Here is a 22,830-nt window from a genome sequence, read left to right on the forward strand (position 1 = left end):
AAGTCGAGTCTGGTGAGCCCGGCGAGGTCAGGGAGGCAAAACGGGTCAGGCTGGCGCCATCCTGGAAGGTGAGGGGTGAGGGCCTCTGTGCTCGCAGAATGCCCACCACGGAAGGTGCGTTACCCTTATGTTTTTTTGGTCATTTTGTAGCTGGTCATGTTCCGGAGCTGTTCTGTCAGTGTTCCTGGCAGGTTGCCGTAGGTGATGTTGGGGAAGAAGCTTGTTACGGTGCATTTTAGGGATCTCGGGTGCAGAGTGCTCTGATTATGCGGCCATTTCTCATGGCGATCAAGCCACGCCCCCAAGCCTACTCTTTTAATGCCTGATCCCAGAGAAGGAAACTGTACTTCCTCTTTTACCTGTCCAAATATGTGTATGTCATGCACATGCACAATCATGTCTGACACCTCCACTCACAAAACTTTAAATGGAGCTGTTTATAAAGTGGCTATCAGTTACAATGTACCTGCTATCAAATCAGGCATGGGTTCCTTTCATGGTATAAGATGAGTATAATTACTACCAATAGCTTATCTACTCATTTCATAAACCCTGTAAGAAACTGTTGAATTAAAATGAAAGTGTAAGAAGACGCAATGGATAAATTGTCTGCCATCTTTCTAGTTCAGTTCAAGCTGTCGTTTTCTAGTACTTCTCCTTTTTCTGGAAGTTCTTCCTTCTTTGACTTCATGGAGAAGTTGATGGGTCGATGTAAGGCAACTGAGAGTCACAAGGGCCAGATTACCAAAGAAAGTAAGAAGTGCAAAACGAGCACATAGAGCCTTTTATTATCCAGGCTGCCATTTTAATGCTTTAATACGTGCTTGTTGTTTCAATCCAATAGCCAAGAGGAAGACACAGGGACTGGGGAGTGTGAATTTACAGAGGGTGTGTGTAGAATCTGATATTGGACAGATAAGGAATTTTAGTGCAACCTGTATCAGAACTGGATTTCTCTGGTCGAGGTTGGCAGAATGAGTGTGCATTCTACTTACAGTCACATGAGGTAAATTGCGAAATTACATTTATTCAGGCATCCTTCCAATTGCTTATATACAGGTTAATGCTATCTAGTGCTGAATATACACCCTTAGCATTTGATAAATACCTCTAGAATATTTATATTTGTTTTAAGCTTCACCATGTTAACTTGTTCATTAAAGGAACACAAAAATGTTTCTGCACTCTTTAAAATGCAGCAGCACTGAAACATTAAAGGACCACTATAGTGCCAGGAAAACATACTCGTTTTCCTGGCACTATAGTGCCCTGAGAGTGCCTTCACCCTCAGGGTCCCACTTCCGTGGCGCTGAAGGGGGAGGAAGGGGTTACCGGGCTCCCTCGGCGCTGGGACTCTCCTCCCTCTTCTTCCGTCATCGGCTGGATAGGCATGCGCGGCAAGAGCCACGCGTGCATTCAGCCAGTCTCATAGGAAAGCATTCTCAATGCTATCCTATGGACGCTGGCGTCTTCTCACTGTGAAAATCACAGTGAGAAGCGCAGAAACGCCTCTAGCGGCTGTCACTGAGACAGCCACTAGAGGCTGGATTAACCCATAGGTAAACATAGCAGCAAGGTTTAACCCTTTTTGCTGTAAACATAGCAGTTTCTCTGAAACTGCTATGTTTAGAGCAAAAAGGGTTAAACCTTGCTGGACCTGGCACCCAGACCACTTCATTAAGCTGAAGTGGTCTGGGTGCCTATAGTGGTCCTTTAATAAAAAGGGCGGCATCTAAAATTAGAGGGGAGGATGAAGTAAAGTTATGGGGGATGTTTAATGTTTGCGGGTCATTAGCATTAGGGTTAGTAAGGAGGACTTAAGGTTAGTGGTTAGGGGTGTTTAATGTTATTAGTGGACGGGCGTAGAGTTTGAAGATTCTGTGGATTGGATTTGCCAAGATAACTTTAAGCACCCTGTAGCTTTAACTACCCATACAGTTAATGCATGGGTTATACTGCCTTTCTCTTGCATAATTACAGTACTATACTTGAAGCTGTATTGATGCCCATTTTTATAAACTGTATTAACAGTCATTTCAATACAGAGTCATTGTAGTGTCATCTCTTTTAATTCATACTTTGAAAGTGAACATTTTTAAAGTAAAACGCTGTCATCTATGGGTGTATTTATAGCAGACATCCATAGCTTACTTGTAAAAGAAACATTTTAATAATACATTTTTTTTTTAAAGAAACAAAGGTAACTGATGAACACCATCCACATGCATATAATTATCTGAAATTTAGCTGTTCAGGGAATTCAGGTGTGTGAGCAACATGTGTGATTGACACCATGTTTTAATACTAAACGAGTCCCCAGGAGCCAATTCCCTCTGTGCTGCTTTGGTTAATAAGGACGCATGACCTGTGGTGAATGGTTGAGAGTGTCAGCTGACCACATTTAGCCTATCACAGCTGTCATTGCTGGTATGATTTAGTATGGCTAGAAGAAAGTGTTTAATCTCTGCGTTTGCCTCAGCATTAAACTGCTCGAAAATGGTTAAACATTGAATCAAGAGGCAGCTCCAGGGGACTCCAGGCACTATAATCAATTCAATGAGATGAAAGTGTCCCTTTAAACTTCACTTTTCCCTTTTCAAAGCACACTCACTTGACTGATGACTTACAAATATTACTCAATTCTTTCAGTGAGTTCTTGGGAAACATTATTTAAGCCATGATCTCAGCTGCTGAACTAATGGCTGCTTCTGTTTTGAAATGTAACCTGTTATGGGGCAACACGTGTATTGCAATCAACTAGTAGAATGTAATGTTAACCAATGCATTAAATTGAATACTTGGATTCATCTTTAGGACCGACAATTATAATTCCAATATAGTGTAACAAACTTAGAAAAAAAGTGCCCTGCTCAGCATGGTTAAAGCCAATATTTCTGAGGAGAACTGATTCATAATCAATCGTTCCCATTCATATCCACAGCAGAAATATAACTCCAACACAAGAGAACTGTTAGTAAGCTGCAGGTTTATTCAGCATAGCACCACAAACAACCATGTTTCTGGCACCTGACCAAATCTTCACTTTTAATGTTTGTGGTGTTGCACTAAATGAGACAGCAGCTTCCTGTAACTGTTCCCTTGTGTTGGAGTTATTTGTCTACTGTGGTAAACAGAGGTCACCATAAAGAAATGAGAAAAATCTTTACTGACAGCTGGCACACAATATATAGCTGCTACATAACGTAAAAACCTTAACACACTGTTTGTTGACCGTCAAAATGACTCTATAGCAATGGATCATTATGATCCCAATGAAACATGGTTAATGGGGAACTACTTACAAGTGAGACTTTCCATTAATAGGTCCTGTTGACTCCCTATGGTGATCATTGGGTCACCATGCCATAGCTATTGGGTTGCTATTGCCTTGTGGTGTTACTGGACTCATTTTGTAAATACATACCAACTGAGGCATATACCAAGAAACTCCTGGATACCTTAGACCAGGCATAGCCGCATAGGCAACCTTCGGCACTCCAAATGTTTTGGACTACACCTCCCATGATGCTTTTTCAGCATTATGGGTCTAAGAGCATTAAGGGGGATGTAGTCCACAACATCTGGAGTGCCGAAGGTTGCCTACCCCTGCCTTAGACAAAAGGCAGTCCAGAAATATTGCAAGTCTATCCTAGGTATCTGATCACAGTGACTGGATGTCAAAGATATGAGGTGCCTCAACAAATGCTCCACATCTGTAGGTAGCCTCTGTACCCAGTACATGTCAAAATCCAGACTATTGCTGGAAGCCTCACAAAGCCTCTTACATGAGTGGTTAGGGGTGTTTATAGGGTTTGGCCAATAAACTTGTTGTAGGGTTGGGGCCATATATTGGGGCAAGAATCAGAATTAGAATGTAGACGCACACCTTTTTTTTTTTTTTTTTGATTGCATCATTTTTTTTAATTTTTTTTTTTTTTTTATTCTTTATTTTTGTTGTGCCTTGAATGACAATACATACAAGCTCTTGGTGCCCCAACAGCATTCCTCGAGCACATTTTCATGCATAACAGATGAAGCACTATGATTATTGGCACATTTTTATAGGTAAAGTAATATAGCTTAGATCAGGTTGTTAGTTAAAGCGACATACAATAGCAAAAATCGTGGTTACAGGAAGTGGATTAACATGACTGGCTGCAGTTAGTGGCCTGCTGAGTTGGTACATCATCCTAACAAGTTGACAAGCTATGAGGGTGCAATTTGTTATGTACATATATCGATCTCTATCAGATTGCACCACATAGCTATGTTATCACAATGCGGTTATGCAGTCTAACAATACCAGGATACATTTGCTAGGGTTTTAGTTATAAGAGGCAGGTGAAGGGCATAGTACCCAGGCTAAGCAGTGGGTCTAGACAAATAATTTGAGGCTGCATCAATACGTGTGGAGATGCCTAAGGCTGCAATGTGGCTGACCAAGCGTTTAAACATACATGGGCTAGACAATAAACGGCGACTGGCATGCTGCACAGCGCTCCAGAGGCAGCGTGGGGGAGAGCACCGAGAACCATGTGCGTTGTAAGGCTCTTAGTGTGCAGTGTTTAGTGCAGCCGGTGGCTACCCCCCACAGGTAATCAGTCCAGTGTCGGCTGAACCGATACCCATGTCCGGTATGCTCTCGCTGCGGGCGTTTGGCTTCTCCAGGGTCAAGGTGCGTTTTGGGCAGCACTCACCCTTTCGGTGGCTTCGGGTCGGTTCAAGGGCTGGCAACTTTGGGCTCCAGGCCCCAGGACCCAGAGTGTCTAAGTCCTGTTTTCCACGCAGGCGGTGGAGTGTCCTGTTGCTTGTTTGTTGCTTGCGGCGATGTTCTTTCCGCCCACATGGTGGTCTCTGCTGGGTAGGCGCCCCTCTGACCCTCGGCTTGCGTGGGTTGGTCCTGGGCTTGGTAGGTTGCTGGGTAGGTTTTGTGCCTGTTTGAAAGCCTTCAGTGTTTGGGCTTAGGCCTCTCTGGGTACCCCTTTGTCTGGGTCGTTGTGTGGGTTGCACTCGCCTCTCCAGCTTGGCCCAGAATCGGGCAAATAGCTCGTCGATACCCTGGAGTGTTCGCTCCACGTGGTCCGCTGTTGTGTGTGAGGTGAGTGTGTCCGCCATCTTGGGCAACCCAGGGGAGCGAAGCTGCTGCTGGTCTGAGTCAGCCTGTTGTTCACTGTGGCAGGTATCTGCCGCCCGGGTGCTTGCCAGGTAGGACCGGGATAACCCCCGCCGGTCCAGGGGGGGGGGGACCTCTGTAGTCGTGTGTCGCCTCCAGTTAGAGCTGTAGGAGAGCGGCCGTCTCTCCTTGGCCCAGTTACTGGTAGGCCGCAAAGCCTTGAGTCAGGTTTGCCAGCGGAGGAGCGGCCCGCGAGAGGTATCCCCGGAACCGCTGGCATGTCAGGATCAGGTTGGGTAAGGTTCTGCAGCCCAGTAGGCATTTAGCTTGTTTGTGCTGTCGAGTTTGGTGTGCCAGACACAGGAGCTCATGCAGCACACGTCTGGACTGCTCCGTGGTCAGGCTCCGCCCCCGACGCACACCTTTTTTATATATGCGGATGTACTAATTGGCTTAGAGCTTCAGCTGACGGCTCTGGCAAATCAGAGGCACCTCTGCCAGCAGCACTCTGCGCTTCCTGAAAGTCAATTTCAGAAGCTGGATGCCGCTGGAGGAATTGGAAATCCGGCGCTGGAGGCAACCATTGGGGTTAAACCACTCGAGAACAGTTTAACCCCTTATAGTAAGAACGTGCCCAGTCAACTCCTTAACACCATAACAACTTTATTTTGATTACGTCTTTATGGTGCCGAGAGTGATCCTTTAATTTAGGGAGACCCTTAACAAAATGCATTGATGATGCTGAACACAAATACTTGACTGCAAAGTCTGTGTAAAACAAACTTTGGCTGAGGAAATAACTTGTGGAAGGCTTTATTATTTCATATAACATGACATGATGGTGGTTGATCATTTTTGGAATTTAAATTTAAGTTTGTATGAAAATAAATAATTTTGAAATTAAAAAAAAAGTGTTCTTAGTGTTCTAGGCATCATCGGTGCATGTTTTCTTGATCAGAAAGCACTGCATATATTTTATCATTTGTTCTATGGTTTTTACTTACGTGAAGACAGTTTGAAAACCACATCAACCTCTTTTATGTAATAACCACTTTTATCCTGAGGGGAAGAAAAAGAAAACAAGAACAAACTATTTAGACTCTATGTTAATTAAGTTTGAAAGTTTTAGGTTGAATAGAAATAGCTCAAGTTCCTGTTGTAGACGGGCATGTGACACGTTTATATCTCCTAAAAGTCTTCTCTCAACTAAACCTACCATGACTATAATTCATTTATATCTAGTCATTTTTTTTAAAGTTGCTTATGAACAAATTCGGAATAAACACATTTCTTATTATTTCTTACACATTTCTTATTATTTTTTTAATTATTATTTTTTTTTTGTATTTTTGTTTTGCATAATATTAATACATACAAGCTCGGGGTGCCCCAACAGCAATCCTCAAGCATCTTGTCATTCACAACATTAGAAACCCTAGAAAACTTGTGCACATTTTTAAATATAAAAGAGGAAAAACTAGTGAAGTAGTTAAACATGATATAGCTGCTAGTCACATTAGTCTGTAAAGGTAGGCTTTGCTGAGTTAATATGGAATGCAGAAATGTTGTGGGTGCCTACTGTAGCACTTAGCATAAAAGCCAGAATAGTAGCCTAATAGTAACATTAACCTAAACATGCAGAAGATAACTGTGAAGCTGCCCAGTTTTAGTGCCAACTGCTGCATCTAGGGGAGCCAGCAGAGTATTATGGCTATTTGGCAGCATCAGGGTTTCAGACTGTTGGGCTGGGTAGCTTAAGAGGGTATCAACCGAGGCCCCACACCTTCCCCGGTAGTGGGCATGCTGGGGTAGGCCTAAGGATGATGCCCAGGGTTATCAAGTGATTGTGGATGCCATAAGTAGTGACTGCGGACAAGCTATTGGGCGGGTGTATGCTACGGTAAAGCTCTGAGAAGCCTTCTCCCCTGTAAATCACTACACTGAATAGGACACATGGTCAAAGCATTAAACATAGAAGCTACAAGACTTAATCTAAATTGAGACATTATAGTAAAGAGTTGGAAGCCATGGTCGAACCATGCGAGTCAGTTCCTTGTTCCCGAGGACAACGCTCAGCACTGGCCCACTCCAATGCTCGGGAACTTTCTGGGGTGGCTCGGAGTCAGTGCTCATGGGGGAGTAAGTATGGCAACCCTCCTGCCCCAGCCTGTGGTGAGTGCCTGCATCACTAGACCACTGACTCGAGTGCTCACTGCAGACACACCACTGGGAATTAACCACTTCTAATTTCATGTGTTGTAATGTATATATTAAACATGTGCATACGCTCTAAATGTTCCTTGTTTGAATGTTTTTCCAAGGATGATCTACTTCATCTACATTTGAGAGCCTCAGCCTTCCACTCACTTGTACAGGGGAGATTTATTTTTAAAGTGACCAAAATGTAAGAAATGCAGAAATGTTAGACAAAGATAATATTATATTGCTTCTGCTAAGGTTGCAACAGGAACCAGAGAAGTGGAACAATATTGTTGTTTTTTTGTAGCAACCATTTATTTGGCATCATGCTAAACTATGAAGTACACCTTTAAAGGGTAGACAACCTTTGGCACTCCAGATTATGTAGACTACATCTCCCATAATGCTCTTCAAGCCATAATTCTAGCAAAGCATCATAAGAAATGTAGTCCAAAATATCTAGAGTGCCAAAGGTTCCCTACCCCTGATTAGGGTGAAAACATTGATATTTAAAAAAATAAATAAATATTTTTGGAATGCAATTAGTTCATTATTCAAAATTCATTATTTTAATTGCCAGGTTTTCTTGAATTCTGCATCAGTTTATTATTCATTGAATAAAGAAAGATCCTTTTGGGTTACGAGTCGATTTTCAAGTAGGAAGGAGGGATAGGTTTCTTCAACCACATTATGACTTGATGGACCAAGATTTGGCTCAGTGAATATTTAAACATCATGCAATTGGGAAACAGTAATCAAAGCAAAAGTTGCTTAATCTTCCAACATCTGAAAGCTGCAAAAAGGTTCTCAAGTGGTCTAATAGATGCGTGTTTGCCATCCTAGGTCACAAGAGGACCATTCATCGTAGATCAAAGAATTACTGCAGTGTGGGATATTAGAAGCTATTCTGACAAATCAAACACAGGACCGGTTTAATAAGCTGAAGATCCTGCACTCTTTTTCACTTACTTCACTTACAGAAAATTCTCAGTGAATTCCTGAGTACAGCTTGTTTAACTTATTTACCCATTTTTGGCACTCAAATAAATAAAAGCATTGTAACCACATTTTTAAAATGATACTTCATCATTTTTGAAAAATGTAATTAGGCTCCACATGAACACATTATCTTCATCGTGCTATTTTATTTCTAGAGCTTTGCACAGGGAAAAAAAAATACTTTTTTTCATTTCCATTCATTCGTTTTTGAAAAATTTGGATGTTCAATACTCTCTATGGGGAATGGATAAAAATAGCGGTCAAAACCATTTACTATTGCTTTACAATTTACAGTACCGATTTAAGGAGTTATCTGCTAAACTGCAGACAAATCAAAATGAAGAAGAGCCCTCTTCTCAATTTTGATATTCAGTTGTTAAATGGATTACTCCATAATTTGCTATTTTTATTTATAATTTGCATGGGAGTAGAATATTTAAGAATGCCAAATAAGGGAGCTGTTAGCTAAACAGCCAACTGATTTGGGATCCTTAAATGTGACTTTGACAATCTCAAAAGTCTTTTTTTGTTGTTGTTAATTTTGTCAGTTTTTTTAAGTAGATAGCTTCCTAATTTGGTATCATTAATTATGGCAGTCCCATCTAAGGATAGCAAATTAGGGAGCTACAAAACGGTTCAAATATCAGAAATAAAATTCAGATGCTTCTAAATTGTTACATTTGATCAGAACAAACCGCTTTATGCGAATGTGTTAGACTCTGATGACCTGATTATTTTATTGCATGAAAATATTAAGATTATTTGTAAAATGTACCTGAACAAAGCCAAAATTTATAAAACCCTCTGCAAACGTAATGTTCAGGTTGGCCGCATCAGTTCCACAGTTCCCTGTTGCTTTTGTCGTTTCTGGTACGATATCAAAGTACCCTTCAATCTGTGTGAGGAAAATGAAAAATAAAGGTAACAATGAATTTTAAATATATTAATATCACAATTAAATTAAATTAAATTAATGAAACAAGTTCCTACTGGCAGGATAAAGTTTATAAACCATGTGCAAATTTACTACTGGATGTATTTTAAAAGAAAAAGGAATAATCCAAATCCCTAAAGCACTTTAGCTTTCGGAGTGCTTTAAGAGTTACCAGGATATAAAAACACATTATAAAAGTGCCAGTTTCAAGACAAAACAACACATTTAATAAGGTGCTAGGATGAACCCTTCTGACAGTCAGACAGCTCAAAGGCAGGAACCAGTGCTTCTCTGTGAGAAGCATTGCAGGCACAGTGCAGTGATTGCTGTGCCATGACTCTCAGTGCTTCTTTGTGAGAATCATTGGCCTACAATTTGTCATTCAAACCAATCAATATCAATACCGCACTCAGACACATACACTATGTGTCAAAAAAAAATGAAATATTGTAGTAATGCAAAATTAATTTATTATTCAATTAATATCTTTAGAAAGACCAAAAAGATTACCAAAATAGTCAAAGCAAATGGTGCCTAATAAAGCTCAATATACACTCAGAATGGTGCACAACCAGAAATTACATTTGATATAATGTACAATAGCTTATTTTGCAAAAAGTTAAATACGTATTATGTACAAAACCTCCTATATACACCCCTCCATAGTAAAATCATAATAAGTAATGATCAGTAGTTCATACAGAGTCCGGTTGATCCACCAAATGTGTTTAACTATATAGTTGTTAGAATGCACTGCGATTGACCAATTAGTGCATTCTCGACAGTCTTATCAGACACAGAAAAAAATATTTGTTATCATCAGAGAAAAAAAGGGCAAAAAGGAAAAAATAAGGAAACAATAAAGACCCTTGAGCGGCGGGTGGGGGCCCTAAATATAAATGGGGGGGACCTACAGAGGGCTTTGAGTAATTTTACACAGCATGGGAAAGTCCTTTGGAATTTTCTCATGATGTGTAATTTGACTCATAGAAACACTGATTGGTTGCTTTCAATCAACCAATCAGAAAGTTATGAGTTAAACTACACAGCATGGGAAAATTCCAAAGAACTTTCCCACACTGTGTAAAATTACTCAGAGCACTCTGTAGGCCCCCCTGATTTACATTTAGGGCCCCCACCCACCGCTCAGGGGTGGGGGCTAGGGGGGAGGACAATAGGTCCTCCCTCCATTTTCATTTAGGGCCCCCACCTGCAGCTCATCGGTGGGGGCCAAGGGGGACCCTATGTCCCCCGTTTACTTGAATAGCTCCCACTCGCAGGGCATGGGTAGGGGCTCGGGTGGGATACAATATCCCCCCTCCCCCAGGCTAGTAAAGAGGTGTTCCACCATGGGGCCATTTATTGGGAGGGGAGCGGTTACAATACAATGAAATTTCAAACTGAACAAAAGTCCCGAATTTTGTCCTAACATGAATGAATGCACTGCTCTTAATCTGATAGGACGAAATTCGGTAGTTTTGCCGGCGTTCGGGAATACAGAAAGGAGGCATCGCGAGGAAAGGTGAGAATTGTTGGAAAATTTCTCTGACCACAGGAAACAGAACACAATTTGTTCCTCCGCTGGTCAAAGCTGGTTAAGCGTAGGAAACCTCCATAAGACAAAGTAGTCCCTACTTTGTCTTATGTTTTTTTTTTTTTTTTTTAATTCTTTATTTTATTTGTGCATAGAATGAACAATCAGTTTTGTACTGCCACGACAGCTGGTACAAACACAAAAGAATCATGCGGTAATAGTAATGTGGCATAAGAAACACTGCACTTTTTTTTTTATATAAACAGGCTTAAGTCACTACGGTAGTTATGTGGTTTTCATCATACAGGCTATACATTATCAACACCCAGTAGGGTGCTAACTGCTCAATAAGATTGAACCATGTCACTTCGAGGTTAACTTTGCTTAATACGATTCAACTATGCGTAATAATAATATATTGCCCTGCTTGAGTGAAGAGTGGCGGTGTAAATATTCTAGGCTTTTACCAGGGAGAGACAGTGTGAGTCATGAGAGGAGTGACAGCAGGACATGAAAAATAAAAACAGTTAGAAAGACAATGAGAAAAACAAACAAAATTTTGCTGTTCAGGATAATATTTCAATCACCTAAGGGTGGTCCAAGTAGGGCTGCTAGGTTCTATATAGGCAGTATAGTAATTAACAGTAAAACAAATATGGACAAACAGAAAAAGGAACGTTAAATCCCAGAAAATATAACTGTAACTGGCTGATAGCCTTGTTTTACTGGGTCTGGTGTGAGTCCGTTCATGGCGTTCAACCTATGCCGCTTAAAGTCCAGGTACAATGAGGGTGCCTGATACCAGTCCCTGTGTCCCCCACTTGCTCTCTCTGTGTGCGGTGCAGCGGCAGGGGCAGGTGTGTCCTCCGTTTGCCGTCGGTCTCGTCTGCCATGCGTCTTGAGGGGACTTTCCCAGGGTTGCGCTGCCCCCGACGGGTGAGTCTGGAGCTCTGCGGTCGAGGTGAGTAGGAATGTATGGGTGAAGCAGCGCCTTGTGTGAGGGGGGTGGCTGGGGCTGCTGATTCGCTAGCAGGTGGGGCATGTTGGTGTGACCTCGCTTGTGGCGAAGGGGCGCAAATGCTGGTGCCCAGGGTACCTGTTGTCGATTCTCGCCGTGCCGGTCCCCGGCGGGGAGGCTCCTTGGAGGTACGGGGGGGACATCCGCCCAGTCGGCGCCTGAGTGCCGGGCGAATCCAGGCCGCCACCATTTTAATTGCCACTTGAAAGAGTCTCCTTTGGGCATGAAACTGTGTCCAGAGGGTAGAGTAAATCCGCTTATAAAACTCCTGTGTTCGCCCAGGAGGTTTGATTGGTGCGTGGCTTGTGGCTTGCCGCGACCGTGTCGCCATTTTGTTTGGGCCTGAGCAGTCCCTTGTTGCCTTGGGTGTTAGCGTTGCAGTCTCGCTGTGCGGGTTCATCGCTTGTTGCCTGGGCGACCATGCTTGGATCGGGATAACCCCCACCGATCCGGGGGGGGGGGGGAGCATCATTCCGCCGGTGCTGTCGACGAGAGGACGGGGAGATCGGCCGCCTCTCCCCTGTTCCCGCGTCAGTAGGCCGCCTGCATGCATCCGTGGATTATGTGTATCGATTTTCACAAGACAGGTATCTTTGTGTTCAGTGGGGCACACTGAGCTCAGGCAGGGTATTCTGATGCTGGTGAGAGTCGCTTTTGCCTAGTTTTAGGGCAGTTTTCTCGATTTAGCTGCAGGAGCTCTGCAGCCATGCGTGTGATCAGGATGCTGGTCAGGCTCCGCCCCCCATGTTTTAAAGAAAACTAGAGCAGATAGGTTGAAATGAAGAACAGATCCTGACAGATCCTGACAAATATATTTCTGAATATATATATTTTGTTTCCAGGAGCATGGCCCTTTTGGTGACTGCGTGCAGACTGCAGAACCTTGTTGCTGCATTTTTGGGGTGCAGATACATCATCAAAGTTTAATTTGTGCACCATACCATTTGAAGGAGATGTCCTGTTTGGTATAAATTTGGAAGTCTATATAAAAAAAAGAGCTGCAGAAAGAAAAAAAAAAGCTTCCCTCATTTAAAAGAAATGTCCAAAAAGACTGCCATTTTCTGGTATAAACTCATCTAGCGATCAATATTTTGGGGGCCTTTGCATCTATTGCACTGGTTGAATTACAACTGACTGATAAAACAATTAACAGATACAATTAGTATCTTGTAACTTGCTTTAGAGAGATCCTCACTTTCTCAAGTCTCAAGTCTTAAGCGTTTCTGAACAAAAACAACACGTAGAACTCATGTTAAGATATGGACTTGAGAGTGCAAACAAAACAACACATAGAACTCAAGGTTGCGTTATTATACTGAGGTTAAAGTGTTCTGACAGTGCAGGTATTACACAGTTATAATCTGTGTATATCTGTGTATTATCTGCACTATCATGATGGTTTAACACCTTTGAAAGTATGGCAACTCACCTTTTAATTGTATGTTTTGTTTCTGCTCAGAAATGCTTTACACTTGAGAAAGGGAGGACCTCCTGAAAGCTTATAATTCCAAAATCTCTACAGCATATCAAGTCAGGGGCGTATTAGCCGCGAGGCAAACAAGGCATTTGCCTTGGGCGGCATTTTCCAGGGGGCGCCTGAGTTTTGTCCTAGGGCAGCACAAAACCAGGATACACCACTGTACGAAGTTAAGTATGGTTTGGATCCTAGCAGTATGCAAGCAGGTTCCTCATGAGAAATATCAGCATCCTGGGCTGTTGTAGTTAATGCTTCACTCACGAGTGTTTGTATAGCTGTTGACTGGTCTTCATTCCACACATTCACATGTCATCACCAGTTGAAAGTCAAGACAGCCTCTGAAGCTCAGTTTCTATTCTTCTGCAATAAATTCATGTTTTACAGTACACAGATGTCTGCGTTTTCCATTCCCTGTTGTAGCTTAGGTATCACCCATTATTATTTGCTACCATAGTTAGTCAGTAATTAGGAAAATGTATTCATATTTAATCTTAATTTTATGTTCCTGTTATCCATGGCATCATTTAGTTTCCTCCCCAGTTTCTCTTTTCAGTTTAAGACTTACTTGTTACTATTCTAAGGAACACTTGACCTATGACAACTTTTAATGTTTTGGTCTCTTTACTGGCTGTAACAGGAGGAGATAATGCATTGGTATAATTCTGCCATGGATAGTAGCCAGATAAAGAAAACTAAGGTAAGTGTAAATGTATTTTCCTTTGTTTAAAAGGGACACTCCAATGTACAGTTAATGTACACGGCTGATTATTAATTACACAGTGGCTATATAATTTCATTCAATTGTCCCCTAGTGCTGTCTCTCCATTCAGTATTAAACCATTTATTAACAGTTTAGCCCTGAATGAGGGTCTCTGTCACTGGCTAACTAATGTAGAGAGGGCTCTGGTGCAAGAAATTGTTTGGGCCACCTCTAGTGCAAGGTTGGTCAAAAAGGAGATCATCCGCTCCCCCGACCCGGAGGCACTCGGACGATGCCTATAACGCATGCAAGTCCCATTACCCCCCCCTTTGGACCGGAGGGGGAGATCCCGGTCCACTCAGCGGAGGCTACCCCAGGCGAGCTGAGGCATTAAGGGCCACCTCGTGGGCAGAGAGTGAGTACAGAGTCTCAGCCAAGATGGCGGAAACTGCAGGCGCCGAGAGCCCCAATGACGCCGCACACAACGTTCTGGTGCGGTTGAACAGGCACTTTGAGAGATTCTGGAAGAAGCTGGAGTGCAAGCTACATCAACCTACCCCACCACACAGCACTAACCTTACTGAGCAGAAACCACGACTAAACAGTCGGCTAGCAGCGCAACGCCCCGACAAACGACCGGCACCGAGGAGGTGTGAGGGGCCTCTGGGGAAGCCAAGGACCCAAAGCCGACACAGATCGCAGCCCACGCTGAGACCTAAAACACCACCGGGTTACCCACATGCATGGTCCAGACAAGTCACTCGCAAGCTACAGCACCCTAATCCTAGTCCTCTGGCGAGTTACCTAAAGCTACAACAGAAACTCACCCCAAGTGGCACCAGGAGAAGACAGACAGTTTCTCTACTAGACATGTGCAATTCGTTTCGGTCCAAATATGTATTCGGACGAATTTCGGACAATTCGGACAATCGGGTACTTCCGAATGTCCAAATTGCCGAAGTCCCAAAGTTCCGAAATGACCGAATTTCCGAAGTGTCGAAGTTCCGAAGTTGCCGAATTTCCGAAGTGTCAAAGTGCCGAAGTGCCGAAGTTCCAAAGCACAGTATTGCCTAAGTACTAATATACTTACCCAGTGAAAGAAGAAGAATGTTACATTGTAAATAATTTTAAATAAAAAGTATACAAACATAGACAGGATTCAGCTGTAAGCATTTGCAACACTTACAACAATCAAGTAACATACATTCATATAAAATGTAAGTTACTTAGCCTGTCAATGTAATGACAGGAATGAATAAGTAGATAACGCCCTAATTCCCACGGTATTAGGGAGCTATCTGCTAAAAGGCTGAAATACCTAAATTGGTCTTTCAGCCAAATTTACTAATACTAAGTAAAGATTAGTAAGTAGCCTGTGACTGCTCACTGTTTTAAAAAAAAAAAAGTACCCCCCCGGCCCCCACCCCTGAGCAGTGGGTGGGGGCCCTAATGTAAAATAATGGGGGGGGACCTATGGTCCTCCCCCTCGGCCCACACCCCTGAGCGGTGGGTGGGGGCTCTAAATTATAATAAGGGGGGGACCTAATGTCCTCCCCCTGGCCCCCCACCCCTGAGTGGTGGGTGGGGGCCCTACAGTAAAATAAGGGGGGGGACCTAAGGTCCTCCCCCCTGGCCCCCACCCATGAGCAGCGGGTGGGAGCCCTAAATACCAATAAAGGGGGGGACCTAATGTCCTCCCCCCTGGCCCCCACCCCTGAGCGGCGGGTGGGGGCCCTAAAATAAATCCCCCCCAGGTGACTAGGGGTCCCCAAACCCCTAGTCCCCCCCTCCCCCCCAATAAAAATTATCCCCCTACCTACCCCCTTAAAACTAATGAGGGGGGGACCTTTAACTAAGTACGTGTAAAAAACAAACAAAAAACTTACCATTCAATGTTTTCTTTCTTCTAAAATCTTTTTTCAGCCCCAATAAATGCCAAATAAAAAACCATAATAACCGACGCAATTATAAAAAAAAAAACTAGCGCAAAAAAAAATAATCCTTCTTCACCCGACGAGGGCTCCGTGCAGACTGAGCTCTGCAGGGCAAGGAAGGCTTATAAAGCCTTGCCCCGCCCTGCAATTAGGCTCAGAGCACTCTGATTGGTGGGTTTAAGCCATCCAATCAGAGTGCTCTGACAGGTAAATGAAGAGACTGACAGGTAAGTCTCTACATTTACCTGTCACAGCACTCTGATTGGTTGGTTTGAAATCCACCAATCAGAGTGCTCTGTGTCATTTTACACAGCGTGGGAAAGTTCTTTGGAATTTCCCCACGCTGTGTAATTTGACTCATAACTCTCTGATTGGTGGATTAAGTAACCAATCAGAGAGTTATGAGTCAAATGGACATTTTTTTAGGGCCCCCACCCGCCGCTCAGGGGTGGGGGCCAGGGGGGGACATTAGGTCCCCCCCTTATTAGTATTTAGGGCCCCCACCCACCGCTCAGGGGTGGGGGCCAGGGGGGGACATTAGGCCCCCCCCTTATTAGTATTTACGGCCCCCACCCGCTGCTGAGGGGTGGGGGTCGGGGTGGAGGACACTAGGTCCCCCCTTATTACAATTTAGGGCCCCCACCCGCCGCACAGGGGTGGGGCCAGGGGGGAGGACATTAGGTCCCCCCCTTATTAGTATTTAGGGCCCCCACCCACCGCTCAGGGGTGGGGGCCAGGGGGGAGGACATTAGGTCCCCCCTTATTATAATTTAGGGCCCCCACCCACCATTTAGGGGTGGGGGTCAGGGGGGAGGACATTAGGTCCCCCCCTTATTCTCAATTAGGGCCCCCACCCGCCACTCAGGGGTGGGGGCCAGGGGGAGGACAATAGGTCCCACCCATCATTTTACGTTAGGGCCCCCACCCGCCGCTCAGGGGTGGGGGCTGGGGGGGTACTTTTTTTTAAAACAGTGAGCAGTCACAGGCTGCTCACTGTTTAATAGACATGCCCCTACTCGCGGTATAGCAAGTAGGGGCAAAATTTACTAATACTAAGTAATTTTTACTTAGTATTAGTAAATTTGCCTGAAAGTGGGAATTAGGGAGTTATCTACCAAGCGGTTATCTACCATACAGTGGGAATTAGGGAGTTATCTACCAAGCGGCTGCAAGAGAAGTCCCGAGGTGCCGAAGTCCCGAAATTCAGAAATGCCGAAATTCCGAAGTATCGACGTGCCGAAGTTGCCGAATTTCCCAAGTGTCGAAGTGCTGAAGTTCCGAAGTGCTGAAGTGCCGAAGTTACCGAATTTCCGAAGTGTCGAAGTGCTGAAGAGCCGAAGTTCCGAAGTTGCCGAAGTTCCGAAATCTTGAAGTGCCGAATTGCCGAAGTCCCAAATTGTGAAAATCACGAATTTTGGAATGCCGAACCGAACCAAAATTTGTTCCCATGCACATGCCTATTCTCTACCTCATCTCTGATTCCATAAGTAAAACAATCATGGATGAGAAGGGTGACTGTCAGTCAGTCACATGACAGGTGCATAGTCGCCATATGGGCAGTTGGAGTTATCCCCCAAACTTACACCCAATAACACTATGGGTCAGTATGTCCACAGCTTTAATAATGTTGATAATAATAAAATTAAACTCATTTCCCAGCCCCCCCATCCCACCATATAACATCATATGTTCCCGAAACAAAAGGCAATGACCCATATTTTTCTGTAAATATAAATAACATAAATAACAAACATCATAAACATAATATAAGTGCCAAACTTTGTTAAATAACCACGGTAGGGGTATTCCCGGATACCCCTACCACCCACCGAGCTAGAAACCTACCAAAGTTCATAACGAACCATTTAACCAGCAGCCTAACTGCCCAATCTATTTAAACTAACCTAGAGCCTGTTTGTCCTCTAACTTTTTTCTCTCTAGCCCCGCCACTGTGACCAAACGGGAGCTAACACCCCTTACCCTTTTGCATGGGATGGAGGGACAAATTAGGCCGGGTAAGCAAATTAAAAGTGACTAATTCTAAAACGGCTGCCTATTTATACTGGGCCAACCTCTTAACACTCCAACTCCCAATCCCTGGGGGATTTCCCCCTATGCCCGCCTCCTAGCTCTGTCAGGCCCCATTCCACTTATCTGCATTTGTTCCATAGGATTACACATTTGGCAGCAGTAATGCAGTAAGGGTTAAGTAATGGGTTTAATGATCTCCAAGTAAAATGTAAAAAATGCGTAATAAACGATCAATATGACTCCCTTATAACTATTGTGCGTACAAATTCCCCCTTCACCCGGGATTGTCTGTGAGGGCATGTCTGCTAAATGGCGAGCAGCCAGCAGTTGGCAGTTTGTTTGTTTTTAATGTGAGGGGATTGTTTTTAATCAGGAGCTTATTGTGAGACATGGATAGGTCCTTACAGTTGTCTAAAGTATATTTCGGGTATTTGCCTGAATCCAGGAAAAATCTGATATAAATCTGGAGTTTGGTAAATATGTGGATGCAATATTTGTATTTGCATGCAAGAATTACGGATTTAAACCAAATATTACATTGCACAGAATGAGATGTGCTGATTGAGTTGAAATAACCAAATTTCAGTCAGATCGGATGTTAGTAAATATGAGTATTCCAAATCTGGTTGAAATTGGGTTATTTTAACCAAATATTGTCCACCTTGACCAAGTGCAGTCCTTAGTGAATAGCTGGTCCTTAAATATAATCTACATATTCCTTTAAGTGATTCAAATAGATGGGACAATTTGGATATAGACTGTAAACAAAACAGGATTTAAACATGTTATGTCAACTATCATGACTATAACCATCTCCTTTACTATGCATGCTAGTTATATAATTAGAAATTAACTACTGAACAGCTTCCAGTTATGGAAGGGTTCAAAGTGTTATTGTAATGGATATTGACATTAATAAACAGGTGTTATTTGCTTGGCAAAGTTAAAAAGACAGTACAGTAAAGTTAAAAAAATTCACTTTCTTTCAGTTGACACATTGTGTCTTCATGAAAGAGAATGTTGCCATTGTAACTTTGAACGGGACAGGGTTATGCACTAAAATCCAAATGGCCACGTAATGAATGGGGCAAAACCATCCAGCTGCATACAGGACCATTCAGACTGCAAAATGGGAACATTGTTCACGCTATTTAACAATATCCGGATTTTGCAATTTAGGCCCCTAACAGACAAGAATTTGTCAAGATTTTAGCCAGAATGTACACTACCAGATGGTTGAAATCCAAACCCGTAGGAAACTTTTCTCAAGACTTGGCTGTCAGAGCAGTCCGATTGGTTAACGTACTAGCCGAATCTGCGGTGAGCCTAAAGATGGATTAATTTTATTTTGTTGCATTTTTGGATTTAAAAAAAAATGTATTTCAATTTTTTGTGTTGGTTAGTATGAATTTATTTTTGGGGCTTTTTATGGGCTGAAGAAGAGAAGAGTTAGAAGAAAGCAAACTTGTATTCCCCCCCCCCCCCCACTGACTGTTATTGGGGAGGGGGGGAGGGGGTCAACTAGGGTTATTTATTTTTACTGAGGGTGGCTAGGGGATTGGGAACACCTAGCCCCAAGACTACAGAAGGGGTAACATCCAACTATTTGGGAGAGGGGATGGGGAGTGCAAAATGGTACGTCCACCCCATTGTTTAATTATTTAGAACCACCACTTGCTGCCCAAGGATGGGGGCTAGAGGAAGGACATTAAATCATCCCCCTGAATATTAAGACCAAATCACTTCCCCTGGGTGGGACCCTAAATATTATAATTAAGGCCACCACTCATGGGTGGGGTCTGAAGGGGCAGGATTAGGTTCTTCCACCTGAATATTATTATTAGAGCCTCTGCCTGCTACCAATGGGAGGGCACAGGGGAGGACACAAGGTTTCCCCATAATATTATAATAGCTATATTAACATATAAAAGTTGTTGGAGTTATCTACATATTTCAGATGGGAATGATTGTAAGAGCTATAATGGGCACTGAGCCTGTAGATAATAAAGCATACGTAATTCAGCGAAAAATCATTAGCAGAAAAAAAAAAACTAAACACCAAACAGTGCAAAACTGGATTAAAAAAAAAAAAAACAGCTTCATAGTTAAAATGATGGATGGGTCCAGCAGCAGGGGGAAATATATCGCCACAATTACGCTAAGTGTTTTCCACAGATTTTGTTTAGTGAATTACCTCATTAGATTTAATTTACGGGTCTAAAATAGCTTTACTCGTACTTACAACAACAACAAAAAAACATTTATTTTTTATTCCCTCCTTGTATATATATAATATTGAGGGAAATGCCTTGTATCTGACTCTGACAATACATAGGCTTAATGATATTAAAATATAGCTTTGGAAACAGCTTAATTCAGTTGGAAAAATAAGCAGTGCATTCAAACTCTCCTTAATTCAGCTGGGAAAAACATCCAGAACATCAGAGATACAAATACGTTTGTTGAAAAGCACTACATGTACAGTATACAACACTCTAGATTCGAATGAATAATGGAAAACTTTTATTGAGATTCAGGCTACAATCCACATCACAGGAACACATAAAAGTAGTGAAGGGCCAGCATCCAAAGAGCTTATCTTATCACATTTCACACCAGTGGTAAACCTTACTCAATCTCTTTCTTTATGGATTTCACATCACCAAATGTATTTGTATTTATTTATCTTGTTGTGCATACTGTAGATTCATCAGATTAAATAATAATAATAAAATCTGTGTTGTTAATGTAAGAAGAAGGAAAGACTCCAGAGAGAGTCTGGAATTGACAAGAAAACTCCAAAATAGTCAAACTGGAACAACAAATCACAGTTTAGTAAATAACCCTGAAAGTCTTTTCAGCTGTTGTGAGTTTATTCATTACATTTTGAATTGCTTTTAAATGTCAATAAAAATGGCAAAATATACTCCAAAATGGTCACACAAAAAAAAAACCTTTTAAAATGAAGCATTTTTTGGGGGCAATTCTGATCTTGATTTTGCAATTATATGAAATAAGATTTTGGTCCAGACACTCAAAGTAATAGCCAAAAAGCAGCTTTTTTTTTTTTTTTTTTTTTTTAAAGGAATGAACAAATTTTGTTATTTTAATACACAAAGTCATGATCTTAAAAATGTTTTAAACAAGCATTGGCCCATTCTGGAACAAAACAAGGAATTAGAAGATGCTATTGGACATAGGCCTAAAATGGTATACAGAGGAGCAAAAAAATTGAAACAGGTGTTAACAAAGAGCTGTATTAAAAAGGAAAGTCTAGCCGATAGAGATTTAATGGGTTAAGAGCTTAAAGGGTTTTACAGCTGTGGCCAATGTAGATTATTTTGGGTCGCAACTGAAATCAAAAAAAGAGATCAGGTGCAGTGGGTCCAGGAGTCAGTTCATTCAGAAAGGCTTATTCTAATGTATTCTGGTGATTCAGAAGGAGCACAGCACTTGCATATATGGGGTGTATGTCTTTAAATCTGCTAAAGGCAGAGTCAAATTTTGCTACTAGCAAATTTTGCCTTTAGCAGATTTAAAGACATACACCCCATATATGCAAGTGCTGTGCTCCTTCTGAATCACCAGAATACATTAGAATAAGCCTTTCTGAATGAACTGACTCCTGGACCCACTGCACCTGATCTCTTTTTTTGATTTCAGTTGCGACCCAAAATAATCTCTCTCTCTAGGCAGATTACCTGGTGAAATTTCTGCCTGCATCCAGTTTGAGCCATTTCACTACAAGTCAGACTCCCTCATCCCTGGGTGTTGCAATAGGCATACCAGACCAACCTGTGGCCAATGTAGAGTTTGCCAAGTAACGATAGTTAGCACAAAAAAAAAAAAAAAATATTTAACTCAAGAATTTAAAATTAAGTCTCTTATTACATGCAATACAACCAGTGTTATATATTTATTAAAGTGCGATTGTGGTCTACAATATGTGGGTAGGACCACAAGACATTTAAAAACGAGATTAAATGAGCACATTAGGACTATAAAAAATAAGGTCTTGACACATTCAGTTTCAGCTCATAATGGTGATTTTAACTCATTACATTTTATTGGTATTCTGAAGATAGATAAACCCTGGAGAAGGGGTGACCATCTAATATTACTTAACAAAACAAAAATGAAATGGATTTTCAAATTGAAAACCCTCTCTCCAGAAGGTTTAACTTATTGACTTTGAGATGTGTGTGTATATATATATATAAGTTGTATATAATGTTTTCATCTTTTTTTTTTTTTAATTCTTTATTTTTGAAGCGCATTGTCAATTACATCGTAAGATTATGGCATTTAACTGGTTACAAGAGTCGGCACAAAGACATAACGGTAAAGTTGATTTGATGCGCTTTTTTTTTTTTTGATGCATGAGAAATAAACAGGCTTGTCAGATAAGTCAGCATGGTGTCTAACCATGAGTTATGCAAAACAAGGTAGCGTTGACATAGGCTAACATAATAAATTAGCATAATAGCTTTAACAGAAGATGCTTCTAGTTAGTTTGATGACCTGCATTGATTTAAGTAGGCATGCTGGTATTCATACAAGACTGACCTGCTAGGTTATGCAGGGCTGACATAGGTAAGTATAGTTACACGGTTAACGTCTGTGCGCGTCAATATGCTGACGCGGGGTGGAGTAGGGAAGACGTTTTGTTACATAGCGTTCCATACATTATTTTCGTTTTCCACATACAACCGCTGAGGTAGTATTACACGTATCATTAACTGAGCAAGGGTTAACTGAAAATAACAGGTCTAACGTAATTTCTACCAGCCATTACGTCCAGTGTAATAGGTCTAGTTGTAGTCTGTGTGTCTGCGTCACAGTGTGAGTTTTGTGTAATGCTCGTAGTTCGTGTGGTCCCCATATCAGTGGT

At 42.1% G+C, this 22,830-nt stretch overlaps 1 protein-coding gene across 2 annotated transcripts in view; it reads right to left on the minus strand.

Moving 5' to 3' along the window:
- Positions 1-22,830, minus strand: part of LAMP3 (lysosomal associated membrane protein 3) — a 113,590-nt gene that overhangs the window by 44,985 nt on the left and 45,775 nt on the right. For both annotated transcript variants that reach the window (XM_063442724.1, XM_063442723.1), the window contains exons 3-4: positions 9,087-9,206; positions 6,118-6,172 (exon numbers count right to left, since the gene is read on the minus strand). In XM_063442724.1, the coding sequence (XP_063298794.1) occupies positions 6,118-6,172; positions 9,087-9,206 (175 nt within the window). The remainder of the gene's footprint in view (positions 1-6,117; positions 6,173-9,086; positions 9,207-22,830) is intronic.

The sequence above is a fragment of the Pelobates fuscus genome, chromosome 2 (genome assembly GCF_036172605.1).
Source record: "Pelobates fuscus isolate aPelFus1 chromosome 2, aPelFus1.pri, whole genome shotgun sequence".
Classification (NCBI taxonomy): Eukaryota; Metazoa; Chordata; class Amphibia; order Anura; family Pelobatidae; genus Pelobates; species Pelobates fuscus.